The 13,945-nt window shown below is 39.3% G+C and overlaps 1 protein-coding gene and 1 non-coding gene across 2 annotated transcripts in view; one reads left to right on the top strand and one right to left on the bottom strand.

Moving 5' to 3' along the window:
• CRYZ (crystallin zeta) overlaps positions 1–10,861 on the top strand; it is a 28,885-nt gene extending 18,024 nt beyond the window's left edge. The window contains exons 6-9 of the mRNA XM_069594779.1: positions 5,532–5,681; positions 9,236–9,337; positions 9,437–9,532; positions 9,942–10,861. Of these exons, the coding sequence (XP_069450880.1) occupies positions 5,532–5,681; positions 9,236–9,337; positions 9,437–9,532; positions 9,942–10,106 (513 nt within the window). The 3' untranslated portion in view covers positions 10,107–10,861. The remainder of the gene's footprint in view (positions 1–5,531; positions 5,682–9,235; positions 9,338–9,436; positions 9,533–9,941) is intronic.
• A 2,481-nt stretch (positions 10,862–13,342) lies between these two features.
• TRNAW-CCA (transfer RNA tryptophan (anticodon CCA)) lies at positions 13,343–13,414 on the bottom strand. Its single transcript has one exon. It is a non-coding gene; the product is annotated as a tRNA-Trp (tRNA).
• Between the last annotated feature and the right edge of the window lie 531 nt (positions 13,415–13,945).

Below are 13,945 nucleotides of genomic sequence, written 5' to 3'. Positions count from 1 at the left end.
GGGTATGGACCAAGATAAACGGGCTTTGTTTTTCTTTTCAAGAAGTGACTGTTATAAGAATCTTTATTTAGAATTTTAAACAGTTCTTTAAGGTTAATATAAATTCCACATCCCCTTAGATAAGAAAACTAAGGCTCATTAAAGCTTTGCCTCTGCTGCCCCAGACAGCACTGCAAAGCCACACTGTGGGTTCTTCATCCTTTCTAGCTCCCTTCCTGCTCGCCTGCTGCGCTTTGATGACATTCGCAGGGTGCATAGTGTACAGCTGTGTCCTTCACACCACAACCCACAACTTAAAATGCTAATGGGTGTGTGTCGGGGGATGGGGGTTGGGGAATGCTCAGAGCTTATCAAACCAGCCCTGCAGTGAAATCACCCAACACAGAGCTGTCAGAAACCTCTTCAAGAAACTGGCTGTCAATCTGCCTCCGAGGAGCTTAGAGGAAAAGTTAGAGCTCTGAGGTTGGAATTTAACAAGAAATCCACATGACCTCTATCCTGCATGTAGAGGCTTTAGAAATTTTGGAGACATTTCGCCTTTTTAAAATACAGGGCCTGGGGCTGGATGTATGAGGAAGCAGATTAACCCTTTCAGGACACTGGATTCCAGAGAGGAGATGGAAAGAAGTAACCTATTAATGGCAGATTGTTCCCAGCATAATGAGGGGCATCCTGACAATGCATTTACCTCTGAAAATGGACAGGCAATACAGAGAATTCAAACCTCTGTATAATTGTTACTTTCCGTGGATGTATCATGAGGTTTCAAGCCCAGCTTCCTATTTACTTCCAATAGATCAACTTAAGGATTTCACAGATAGACGGTTTACTTAAAAAAACACCAAGATCGTCTTTCTGGGGCTTGAGAAAATATGACACGTACCCTTTTCAAAAACTCCCATTGTTTAGCCTCACTGAAGAGGCAGTTTGGGGGTTAAATTAAATTTAGCCCTAAATAAATAAATTTAATGCTAAATAAGTACAGAATCTGTCCAACATGTATTTATTTAAATTGCCTTGGCTTTCACAGAGCTAACCTTGTGCTCTGTATCAAAAAGAGAGATTTCAGTAGGAAGGGGAGAGACGAGTTTAGAGAAAAATCTCTTTTTATTCCCTTTACCCTCTTGTAAAAAGCCAGGTCGCTTCATCATGATTTTTTTTTTTAAAGCCAAATCCAGACTGTTCTCCGTGCTGGCTGAGTTTGTTAAATCCTTAGCTGGCAGGGATAGGCTGGCGACCTGGTGTGTGAAGCGCTTCTGATCCTGGCTGCCCATCAGGGGGAAACAGTGCTGGGTTTTGTCTTGCTTCTATTTGTACTTCCTGTCCTCATTTAAATCAAATTCCTTTGGGATTATGTTGTGTATTTAAAATGGTGGAGAATTTGTGAACACAGCCAACATCCTGATATGTTGGTGGGGAGTGCCCTGTTTTATTGTCAGCAAAATAAATAGAAGAAAAAATAGTTGACACATAATGGTATATAATCTATTGAAGAAATATTGTTAGTATAATTGTTGACAAGAATAGAATAAGCAACTCCTTTAAAATAGCTCTTCAAAGAGTGCCCCTTTTAAATAGTTAGATCATCAGGAGATAATATTTACATTATCTCTTAGTTTAAATCGTGGTTTTATCAGAGGCCCCCCCTTTTTTTTAATTGAAAAATTAAAGTGGCAAAAATCAGCCATGCTAACCCCATGGTGTATTGGTATTTCATGGAACTGAATGTTTCTCACACTCACAGTGAGTTCCTTGTTTGTTTTGGTTAAATCAAACAAATCCTCAGCATAACCCAGCTGGGTTCAGGCTCCTCACTCCCATATGCCGTACAGTCTTTAAGGTCTTATTTCAGGCTTGGGAGTTTGTGATTCTGTTACAATTTTAATTAGTTTCCATCATCTTTTTCATCTCAATTCTATCTTCCCCAGTCCATAATGATTGTATCTTCCTTTAAATCAGTGGTTTTCAATGAGGGGTAATTTCATACCATCTCTTCTCTCACTTGGGGACATTTGGTGGTGTCTGGGGACATTTTTGAGTGTCACAACTGGATGAAAGGGTCTGGCATCCAGTGGACAGAAACTAGGCATGTTCATTCTAAGCACCCTTCACTGCACAGCATAGTCCCCACAGCAAAGAATTACCTGGCCCAATAGGGCCAAGTGTGAGAAAGCTTATTCTAAATGTATGGGCTGACCCTTATCTGTACCATTCATTTGGCATGGGATCAAACATTTTTCCTAGTATTATAATTTAAATGATTGCATTTATCTATATTCCTAAAATAGTTTTATTTCTCCTTTATGCTAAGCACATTTATCTAGTGCTCTAGTGATCTCATGCAATCCTGTGGCTTTACTATCTATAAACTGATGATTCTCAAATGTATATGTCCAATTCTGAACTCTTTTCAAGTCCATTATCATATTCAGCTAATGACTGAGCATCTTCAGTTGGCTGAATTCAGTGTGTTCAAAGTGAATTCTTGATGCTGTCACAAACTTGATCCTCACTCATCTGCCTCATCCAAGTCAATCTACCCAGTTATTCTGGCCTGAGACCTAGGAGATATTCTTAATTTTTCTCTATTCCTCACCTCCCACCTCCAATCTTTGATGAAGTCCTGATCTTCCTGCTCCCATTTCCCCCTACCTTCTTTTTGGCTCCCATATAATTAGAATGTTCTATTAAAAGCCTAAATCAGATCATATCCCTGTCCTGCTTAAACTCTCCAGTAGTTCTGCATGGCTCTTAAATATAATGCAAAGTCTTTACCTCCAAGGCCTTGTGTGCCTTGGCCTTTCTGTGCCTCTCTGGCCTCATCTTTGCTCCCTTCCGCATGTCCCACCCTTAAGCCTCTTGACCCTCTTTCTGATGTTTGAATGCCCCAAGCTCATCCCCACTTCAGCAGGATAGCCATGACCATTCAGTCTGCAGCATTCTCCAGCAGGCCTCCCAGACCTGTCCCAGACTGTGCTTGTCCCTCTCTCCATTCAGGTCTCTTCAGAATGCCTTTCCTGATGACCTAATTGGCCTGGTTCTCTAACTCTTTATAACCCAATATGCTATTTTTTTCAAGTAGTTTTCATTCTCTGAATTTACTTTATTCATCTATTTCTTCATGTGTTTGTTATCTCCCCCTTCCTAAGAACATACGTTTCATGTGTGAAGAACCCCATCTTGCACATCAGTTCAGTCAGTTCACTTGCATCCGACTCTGAGACTCCATGGACTGCAGCACGCCAGGCTTCCCTGTCAAGCACCAACTCCAGAGTTTACTAAAACTCATTCATGTCCATCAAGTCTGTGATGCCATCCAACAATCTCATCCTCTGTCATTCCCTTCTCCTGCCTTCAGTCTTTCCCAGCATCAGGGTCTTTTCCAATGAGTCAGTTCTTCACATCAGGTGGCCAAAGTATTAGAGCTTCAGTTTCAGCATCAGTCCTTCCAATGAATATTCAGGACTGATTTCCTTTAGGATTGATGACTTTGATCTCCATACAGGCCAAGGGACTCTCAAGAGTTTTCTCCAACACCACAGTTCAAAAACATCGTTCATCAGTGCTCAGCTTTCTTTATAGTCCAACTCTCGCATTCATACATGACTACCGGAGAAACCATAGCTTTGACTAGACGGACCTTTGTTGGCAAAGTAATGTCTCTGCTTTTTAATGTGCTGTCTAGGTTGGTCATAAGTTTTTTCCAAGGAGCAAGTGTCTTTTAATTTCATGGCTTCAGTCACCATCTGCAGTGATTTTAGAGCCCAAAAAGATAAAGTCTGTAACTGTTTCCATTGTTTCCTCATCTATTTGCCGTGAGGTGATGGGACCAGATGCCGTGAAATTAGTTTTCTGAATGTTGAGCTTTAAGCCAACTTTTTCACCCTCCTCTTTCACTTTCATCAAGAGGCTCTTTAGTTCTTTGCTTTCTGCCATAAGGGTGATGTCATCTGCATATCTGAGGTTATTGATGTTTCTTCTGGCAATATTAATTCCAGTTTGTGCTTCATCCAGCCTGGCATTTCACATGATGTACTCTGCAAATAAGTTCAATAAGCAGGGTGAAAATATAGAACTTTGACATATTCCTTTCCCTATTTGGAACTGGTCTGTTGTTCCATGTCCAATTCTAACTGTTGCTTCTTGACCTGCATACAGATTTCTCAAGAGACAGATCAGGTGGTCTGGTATTCCCATCTCTTTAAGAATTTTCCACAGTTTGTTGTGATCTTCACAGTAAAGGCTTTGGCATAGTCAATAAAGCAGATATTTTTCTGGTATTCTCTTGCTTTTTTGATGATCCAGCAGATGTTGGCAATTTGATCTCTGGTTCCTCTGCCTTCTAAATCCAGCTTGAACCTATGGAAGTTCTTGGTTCATGTACTGTTGAAGCCTGGCTTGGAGAATTTTGAGCATTATTTTGCTAGCATGTGAGATGAGTGCAGTTGTACGGTAGTTTGAACATTCTTTGGCATTCCCTTTCTTAAGGATTGGAATGAAAACTGACCTTTTCCAGTCCTGTGGCCACTGCTGAGTTTTCCAAATTTGCTGGCATATTGAGTGCAGCACTTTCACAGCATCATCTTTCAGGATTTGAAATAGCTCAACTGGAATTCCATCACCTCCACTAGCTTTGTAGTGATGCTTCCTAAGGCCTACTTGACTTCACATTCCAGGATGTCTGGCTCTAAGTGAGTGATCACACCATCATGGTTATCTGGATCATGAAGATCCTTTTTGTGTGGTTCTTCTGTGTATTCTTGCCACCTCTTCTTAGTATCTTCTGCTTCTATTAGCTCCATACCATTTCTGTCATTTATCGTGCCCATCTTTGCATGAAATGTTCCCTTGGTATCATTAATTTTCTTGAAAAGATCTCTAGTCTTTCCCATTCTGTTGTTTTCCTCTATTTGTTCGCATTGATCACTAAGGAAGACTTTTTTAATCTCTCCTTGCTATTCTTTGGAACTTTTCTTTCAAAAAGGTATATCTTTCCTTTTCTCCTTTGCCTTTCACTTCTCTTCTTTTCACAGCTATTTGTAAGGCCTCCTCAGACAACCATTTTTCATTTTTGAATTTCTTTTTCTTGGGGACGATCTTGATCACTGCCTCCTGTAAAATGCCACAAACCTCCATCCATAGTTCTTCAGGCACTGTGTCTATCGTATGTCTTGAATGTAGTAAATAATAAATGTTTATCGTATTCATGAATATAAAATTGCCCATGTACATACCTGTCTCTTCTACATAAGTGGTAGATGACTTACTGTTCTTATCTAGTATTTTATATGTACTGTTAAAGTATGAAGTCACTGACTATATTTTGACCATCTTTAAACCCTATATCTTCTGTACAAAGCAGATGCTAAGTGAACATTTTGCAGTGTTTCTTATTTCTTTGTTTAGACTCTTAACATTTATTAGCAATACTCTAGAACATAGAAGAACCTTACATTAATTGTATGTATTTAATAAATGTTTGCAGAGATGCAAAGTTCCTAAAACTACTGGGCTGTATTTTGATTTTTAAGGTTGGAATAGCAGCATGCCAAATTGCGAGAGCTTACGGCTTAAAGGTTTTGGGCACAGCTAGTACTGAGGAAGGACAAAAGATTGTTTTGGAAAATGGAGCCCACAAAGTGTTTAATCACAAAGAAGCTAACTATATTGATAAAATTAAGGTAAAATTGTTCTATAATTTTATAAAACTAAAATTTTGTGTCATGTTCTTTTGTAAGTTTTTTTTAATCAACTACTCTCTTCAAGTTGTTTGTTTTGCCTATGTGTTTTAAAGCTTTAATTAATTTAAAAGTAGAGATGTCTACTTTTCGAACCTTCACTATCATTTCTGTCTTATTTATTTTTACTAAATAAAATATAGCCTCTCTAGAGGCTTATAGTTATAAAAATCAGTACTCTTTAATGCAAATCACATTTTAAGTAAAGCCACAGCTTTGTATTTGCAGCTGTGAGGCATTTTTTAAACATTTATTTTTATATATTGTGAAATGATCACCACAGTAAATTTAGTTAACATCTGTCCCCATACACAGTTATAAAATTTTATTTCTTGTGATGAGAACTTTTAAGATCTATTCTCTTAGCAACTTTCAAACATGTAATACAGTATTTCTAACTGTAGTCACTGTCCATTACATCCTCGTGATTTATTTATTTTACAACTGGAAATTTGTGCCTTTTGATCCCACCTTTATCCATTTCACCCGTTCCCCACCCCTTGCCCCACCTCTGGCATCAAAAAGGTATTCTTAATATAACTTCTATTGGTATAAATTTTCCATAGAAAGTTAAATTATCCATGGATTACAGACTGGATCTGTCTGGCCTAGGGAATTAAGTTCCTTTGTTTACTGGATGTTTTTGGAGGAGAAACCACTGCCTCATCAAAATGGTGAGACAGGATTTACTGTGTCATCTATTCCATTGCTGCAGTCTCATGCAAGCAGGTTCTGGAGTTCTCCATCTTTGCCATAGCAACAATTCATTAAACACTGCTTACTTTGCTGATCCTCACACTACTTGCTCATGTTGAGAAAGAATTAGGATATCCAAGGTACTGATTACAGTGTAAACAAGGTCATTACAAACTGCGGAAGAAACGAGTGTGAGTTTGTTTGTTACCTCTAAATCATCTTGCCAAAAACCTGAATAAAGGCTCTCCTTTGTATATGCTGAGGAATACAAAATTGATTGAGCATGCACTCCTGATATCATTATCAAAGATGAAAATTGGCCAGTTATTTTAAGAATAGGTTTTTGTTTTGCAATGTAATTCTAAGACCATAAGACCTTATAGCTTCTATCTCTTATACTGGTTCCTCCTGCTTAAGTCTCTCTCATTCTCCAAAAACATTCTCTTAACCTTTTCTCCTCACCTTCCCTCCTTTACCACACATTTCTTGAAAAAGTAGGGGGTACTTAAACTCTTACTTCCTTACCTCCCACTGCAATTTTGCTTCCACCCCAGGGCTTTCCAGGTGGCCCTAGTGGTCAAGAACCTGCCTGACAGTGTAGGAGATGTAAGAGATGCAGGTTCGATCCTTGGGTCAGGAAGATGCCTTTGACAAGTGCAACCCATCCCAATATTCTTGGCTGGAGAATCCCATGGATGGAGGAGCCTGGTGGGCTACAGTCCATGGGGTCGCAAAGAGTCGAACATTACTGAAGTGACTTAGCCCACACGCACATACCAGCTACTTACCTGGCTTGTCAGGGGCACTGATAATCCCATCACCAGTCAGCTGCTCTTGGCTCAGTTCTCATTGTACTTGACCCTGACCACACCTCCTGGAAGCTGGCTCTCTTCTCACTTCTCTAACTTCACTTGTAGTCTCCCTCCTCTTCATTTCACTTGGTATTCCATAGGTCTTTCCTCTTGGTCTCTCACTTTCTCTGGTGCTACACCGTCATCCTGACCATCTCATACATGTCCTTACACTGCTGGTTTCCAGCACTGTCTCTGGCCTGTTTCATTCCGTCACACCATCAGCCTGCTAGACATGGCTGTTCATCTGGTCCCCCAGGATAGACACCCACATTTCATTTCCCGTTCCTGTTGTTTAATCACCTTTCTGCCTCTTGCACATCAAATTGGTCACCTTATCTATCAGTTTGATCTCTGACATGCCTTTCATATCTGTCTCTGTTTCTCTTTCCCCTTCACTGTTGTAACTTCATTTAGTCCTCATCTTTTCCAGTCTTGACTTACTCACAGCTGAGCTAATGCCCCCTTCTGTCTCCTCTACTGTCTCCAGAGTTATTTGGTTCTCTGTTTCAAAGAAAGAAACAGAAAAACATCCTCAGAAATAAACGAGAGCTCCATGAGAATAGGAATTTCTATTTTCTTGTTCCCTGCTGTACTTCCAGGGCCTAAAACAATGCCTGGCACAAGAATTAACCAATGAACATCTGTCTCCACAAAGTCCGAATCTTTTAACGTAGCATTTGATGTATTTTCATAGTCTGAACCAATTTGTAGTCTCTTATCTCCTACCTCTCCCCTCCCACCCCCGCCCCCATCTCCTTCACAAATGCATACTCCAGCTCTGCTGGGCCACTTGCCAATTCCAGCTTTGACTCTCCATTCCTGTGTCTTTGCTCTTCTGTTTCTTTTGTCCAGACTGACTGCCTCATGTCTAGCTTCTCCTTGACCCTTATTCCTTCTGTTCTACTTAAGAACTCCTACTTACCCCTCAGGACTGAGATCATCATCTCTGTGGAATTTTCTTTGACCTTTACAGGTGATCAGAGTTGTAACTTTTTCCCCCCTCTAAAACGTATGGTTTGTTTCCCTGGTGGCTCAGATGGTAAAGCATCTGTCTGCAGTGCAGGAGACCTGGGTTCGATCCCTGGGTCGGGAAGATCCCCTGGAGAAGGAAATGGCAGCCCACTCCAGTACTCTTGCCTGGAAGATCCCATGGACCGAGGAACCTGGCAGGCTACAGTCCATGGGGTCGCGAAGAGTCAGACACGACTTCACTTTCACTTTCAATGCAGTACTTAGCCCATCACATCACACCTTTAATTGTAGTGTTTTCCATTTTCCTCTTTATTTTGGGTTCTCTATGTCCATCTTGACATTCATAATACCTCACACAGTGCTGGGCATAGGTGTTCATGTTTTTCTTAAAATGAAAATATATAGCTTAGCTTATTTAAGAGCTGGTTTTAGATGTTGGGAATTGACATCAGAAAGACCAAAAGAAAAGGAGTACTGTTCCAAGCTGATTGAAGACCACTGAGAACACAACTAAATGTGCACACGCACACATGCACACACACACACACACAGAATACTGCAATACCAAAAAGTCAGTATTTCTTTTCTTTTGTTGTCTGTTTTTTAATAAAAATGGGAGCACCAGTGCAGTTTTTGATTTTTGATTTGTTGCTTCTTCCTCTATTAAAATACATTTTGAAGACAGAAAATTTTCACCTAAGGAAGAAGTACTTTATAGTCAAGTTGAGTCTAAACACATGAAAATTTTGGACAAATTTTATTTCATTATAGCAATTTATTTAATACAAATCTGTCATTTTAGATGTGGCTGGTACCTTGGAATTACAGCATCACTGTATAATTAAGTTATCTTAAAATTGGCATTATTACTCTTTAAAAATATAGCATTTTATGTCATTTTAAATATATTTCTGTAATATATGGCACTATGATAATTTTTTTTCTAATCTACTTGCATTCTTTTATATTATATAGAAATCTGTTGGTGAAAAAGGAGTTGATGTGATTATTGAAATGTTAGCTAATGTAAATCTTAGCAATGATTTGAATCTTTTGTCACATGGAGGACGAGTAATAGTAAGTATTTCCTTTTTTTTAATCACTCTGCAGTTTTTTCATAATTTAACACTATTTTGCAGTAATCTTTAACTATAGACATGTTGTTTTTCATACTAGGTTGTTGGCAGCAGAGGCCCTATTGAAATAAACCCACGGGACACCATGACAAAGGAATCCAGCATAAAAGGAGTTACTCTGTTTTCATCCACCAAGGTAGGAAAGTGACACATTGGGGTAATTTGCCTAGTCAGGCAGACTGAAAATTTAAGTAGATGTTAAGGCTAGTTATCTAAGTGGGTTAAGGATTAATCCCTGGAAGAATACTAGGGTGACAATATAATTTATTTTCAGGCCAGGGCACTTATGAAGGAGAGAGGAGATACTGTTGGTAATTACCAGTTACTCCATAACAATAGCTATTTTGTAAACTGAGACTGCCACAGACAAATTGCAGTGTTGGTTAGCATATAGGAAACTACTGTTTTTATAGTTCTGGACAAGTTGACAAAAGCCACAGATTTATGAGAAAACTCTTACTGCTTTCTTAGACTCTAAAAAATGTTAATGCTTCTGAAAATTGTCATGTGTTCCTCTATTGAAAAAGACGTTTTCTTTCCCTCAGGAGGAATTTCAGCAGTTTGCAGCAGCCCTTCAAGCCGGAATGGAAATTGGTTGGTTGAAACCAGTAATAGGTCCCCAGTATTTACTGGAGAAGGCTGCCCAGGCTCATGAAAATATCATTCATAGCAGTGGGGCTACTGGGAAAATGATTCTTCTCTTAAAATGATCAATCCTTCCATTGATTTCCTGTGTAATTAGAGGTTCCATATCTCAGTTTTATGTGCATTGTGTTTGCTCTACTTAGCATTCATTTGATTCAGTGAATTTTAGTGATCATAAGCATTGGAGTACTGTTTATTTGATAGCTGGCAACTTTCTTTATGCCTTCTACTTCTCATCAAGGAATCACTGTAGTAGGAAATAGGGTGTTAGTGGTCACTTGGCATTGGAGGACATTACAGAAATTCCTAACCGATACTCATCATTAATCCCATACCTTTGACTAAAACATACTAATCCAAAATAGGACTGCTTAATTTCCACGCCTACTTCTCCTTATAAAGGCTCTTTAATCTCTGATTAGCCCAGAACTGCATTGGACTCTGATGATTCTCTGAGTAAGCGAGACCCCTTTCCCAAACTAATCCCATCTAGATCTACAAGTCTCTCAGAAAGGCAAGATAAACAGTGTTCAGGGAAATTTGTTATTTTCCCAATATCCCCAATATTTTATGATATTAATGAGCCACATTTTCTGTGAGAACAGCAGCTTTCTTTTTGCTATAATGATACTGGGTGCATAGTTTCCAAATAGATATGTATTGATTGATTCAACTTCAGAGTACATTTAGAATTATCTCTTTGTGTGATTGGGATCATATATTTTTATTTAAACTAATAATCAAATTAGAAGCATTAAGAATGATCTGCTTTTGTTATTATAACATGGTAATTGCAATAAATTCTAGAGGCAATTAAAAATGGTGGTTTTCCTGTTTATTTTACATGTAATACTTGCCTTATATCAGGTTTACATAGCACCAAACTAAGGTTACTTCCTAACAGTGTTCTGTGTTGGAAGTCTTTATCTAAACTAAATAAAAGGTTAATTACCTGGAAATCTTACCATCAATAATACATATGTTAGTCGCTCAGTCATGTCCAGCTCTTTGCAACCCCATGGACTTAGCCCACCAGGATCCTCCCCATGGGATTTCCAAGGCATTAATATTGGAGTGGGTTGCCATTTACTTCTTCAGGGGATCATCCTGACCAGGAATCTAACCCAGGTCGCCTGCATTCTGCATTGGTGGTGGATTCTTTACCATCTGAGCACTAGGGAAGCCATTAACATTATGTCTCAGGAAATGAGGTTTGATTGTTATTTTTGTTCTTGTGTTTCTTCATGTGAACACAGCCTCCTGTCTGTTGTTGTACGGTTGATTCTCTTGACCTAATTTGTTCTGTTGAATAACAATTTCTAGTTTAAACTGGGAATCCTGCTTTCATAGTGAACAGAAAGCACTGCTAACTTTTATAATTCAGGGCCGTCATTGGCTTCTGGCTCATGTGCCATGCAGAAGTGTTTTTACTATTTGTATTTTCCAAGTTTATTTGTTATTTCTTTTACAGGTTAGTCTTGTACGGTAAAATAACATTTGAAAAGTTGTTTAAAAAGCAGTGTTATGAATCTAGAGACTAGCATTTTATATCATTTCAAAATGGAAGATTTCTTCCCATTCAGAAAGATAAAGGAATAACTATTTTGTAAAAGTCAGCTTAATCTGTTTTCACATTTGCCTCATCTGTTGAATAAGCTAAAGCATACTGCTGACTTAACACTGCACAATTCATTAATACAGTTCAGTTATTTCAAAGAAAAACCTGGCCAAATTTTATGCATTAACTACTAGATTTGTGATTATATAGCGTTGGACGTATTTCCTGCACACATCTGATTGTCATTCTAGTTCTGTCCTTGTCTGAGTTTTCAGCAAACCATTTCCACAGCACTATTGCTGCTTATAGTCCAGGGCTACTACCCCAGTCACCGGTGCTGTCCCTGATACAAAATAGAGAATAACTTGTAGAATCAGCAAGCATTATTTCATGTTTTAACCATCTGAGTTTCCGTCCATTTGCTTTGACCTTAGTGTTTGCTTAGAATCATATAATATGTGTGTTAAAAGATCAAACAGATCAGCTACCCTGAGCCTAAGAAGGTGAACTGTCATGCCAGTGGTCACATGATTAGTAGGATAAAGCTGAGCTGACATTATGTTGGTGGCCTGAGATTAAACTCATTTAATTTCCAGGCCTTTGGCATTCCTGGCTTTTAACCCTAGCTATTATACTTGTTGGGCTGCCTGCTTTCCAGCCTCATTTTGCCTGAGATTGTTAGTTCTGACCCTGTTAATCATTTTTGCCTCAGTTGTCACTTACCTTCTGATTCAAGTCTTTTATGAAGGGATTATTCTATTATTTCAAAATGTTGAATACATTGAGTTTAGAAGGCACTGTGCTGGAATTTGAGGATACAAAGGTATATAAGACATAGTCCACATTCTTGAGCTTAGAACGGAGTAGAGATGAGAGCTGAGTAAAACACATGGAGTAAAATGTGTGTGTGTGTATATATATATATGTATAGATAGATTTATTTTAAGGAATTTTCTCATACAATTATGGGGCCTGATGAGTTTCTGTATTGCAGTACTAAGGCAGAATTATTTCTCTGGGAAACCTCAATTTTTGTCCTATGGCTTTCAACTGATTGCATGAGGCCTACCTGCATCATGGAGGGTAATCTACGTAAAACAATCTACTTAAAACATGATACATTGACACAAAACTGACCATCACAAAAGGTGACCTAGGGACAAAAATGAGGGACACCTAGTGTAGCTTGAGGTTGCCAATTACACACTTATATTTCAATGCATTTGTTCGCTCCTGCTATCCAAAGTAGCTTTGGCCAGAGAAGTACAAAATAACTTGTATGCTTCAGAAAAGGGAAGAAAAATCAGGTAGCATTTTATAATGTCTTTAGCTCAGCTTTACAGAGGCAAGAAATCCTATGTGTGCCAAGGGGCCTCCACAATTTGCAATGTAAAAGCTTTTTTTCTGCACAAGATAACTCAAGAACAGCAGGTCACTTTGACCTGGCTCTTTCAATCTCTTCAACCATGTCTCACAGACAGGAAAACACCTCAGCTCAATCCTTAGTTCTTTTTCCAATGCTAACTTTTCCTTTGGTCCAGTGATTTTTTTTTTTTTAATGTCATTTAAAACTGTCATAGGACAATTTTGCTAATCCATAGGGCTTGAAGGTGAAGGTGAAGTCGCTCAGTCGCATCCGACTCTTTGTGACCCTGTGGACTGTAACCTACTAGGCTTCTCCGTCCATGGGATTCTCCAGGCAAGAATACTGGAGTGGATTGCCATTTCCTTCTCCAGGGGATCTTCCCGACCCAGGGATCGAACCCGGGTCTCCTGCATTGGAGGCAGACGCTTTAACCTCTGAGCCACCAGGGAAGCAATCCATAGGGCTTAGGAATAGCTTGTTTTGTGGGAGCTTCCTCCAGCCAAGGAAGGAGTCTAGGAAATGTATCACAGAAAGAAATCTAAATCCACTTTGACCCGTGTCAATGATCGATAGGTGTTGATGGGGACAGTCCATGTATATTCTTTAAGAGGGAGTCTAACACTGATCCCAAACTGATTTCCTGATATAGACGCTCATTAAGCATGTGTTAAATGTGGCGATGGGCTTTCCAGGTGGCTCAGTAGGAAAGAATGCACCTGCCAGTACAGGAGACGGCTTCAGCCCTTGGGTTGGGAAGATCCCCTTGAGAAAGGAATGGCCACCCACTCCAGTATTCTTGCCTGGAAAATTCCATGGACAGAGGGGCTTGGCAGGGTACAGTCTATGGGGTCACAGAAGAGTCAGACGTGACTGAGTGACAGCACGAATGCACGCAAGTAAATGCGGCCACAGATTAGCAGTCTTGGATTTTATCTTTTCCCAGCTTCATGTAAAGGTGTCCACAAAGAGACAACAGTACT

This window comes from Ovis canadensis, chromosome 1 (genome assembly GCF_042477335.2).
Source record: "Ovis canadensis isolate MfBH-ARS-UI-01 breed Bighorn chromosome 1, ARS-UI_OviCan_v2, whole genome shotgun sequence".
In the NCBI taxonomy this organism is placed as follows: Eukaryota; Metazoa; Chordata; class Mammalia; order Artiodactyla; family Bovidae; genus Ovis; species Ovis canadensis.
The sequence above is the reverse complement of the archived record's forward strand: the minus strand, read 5'-3'. Positions and strand labels throughout refer to the sequence as shown.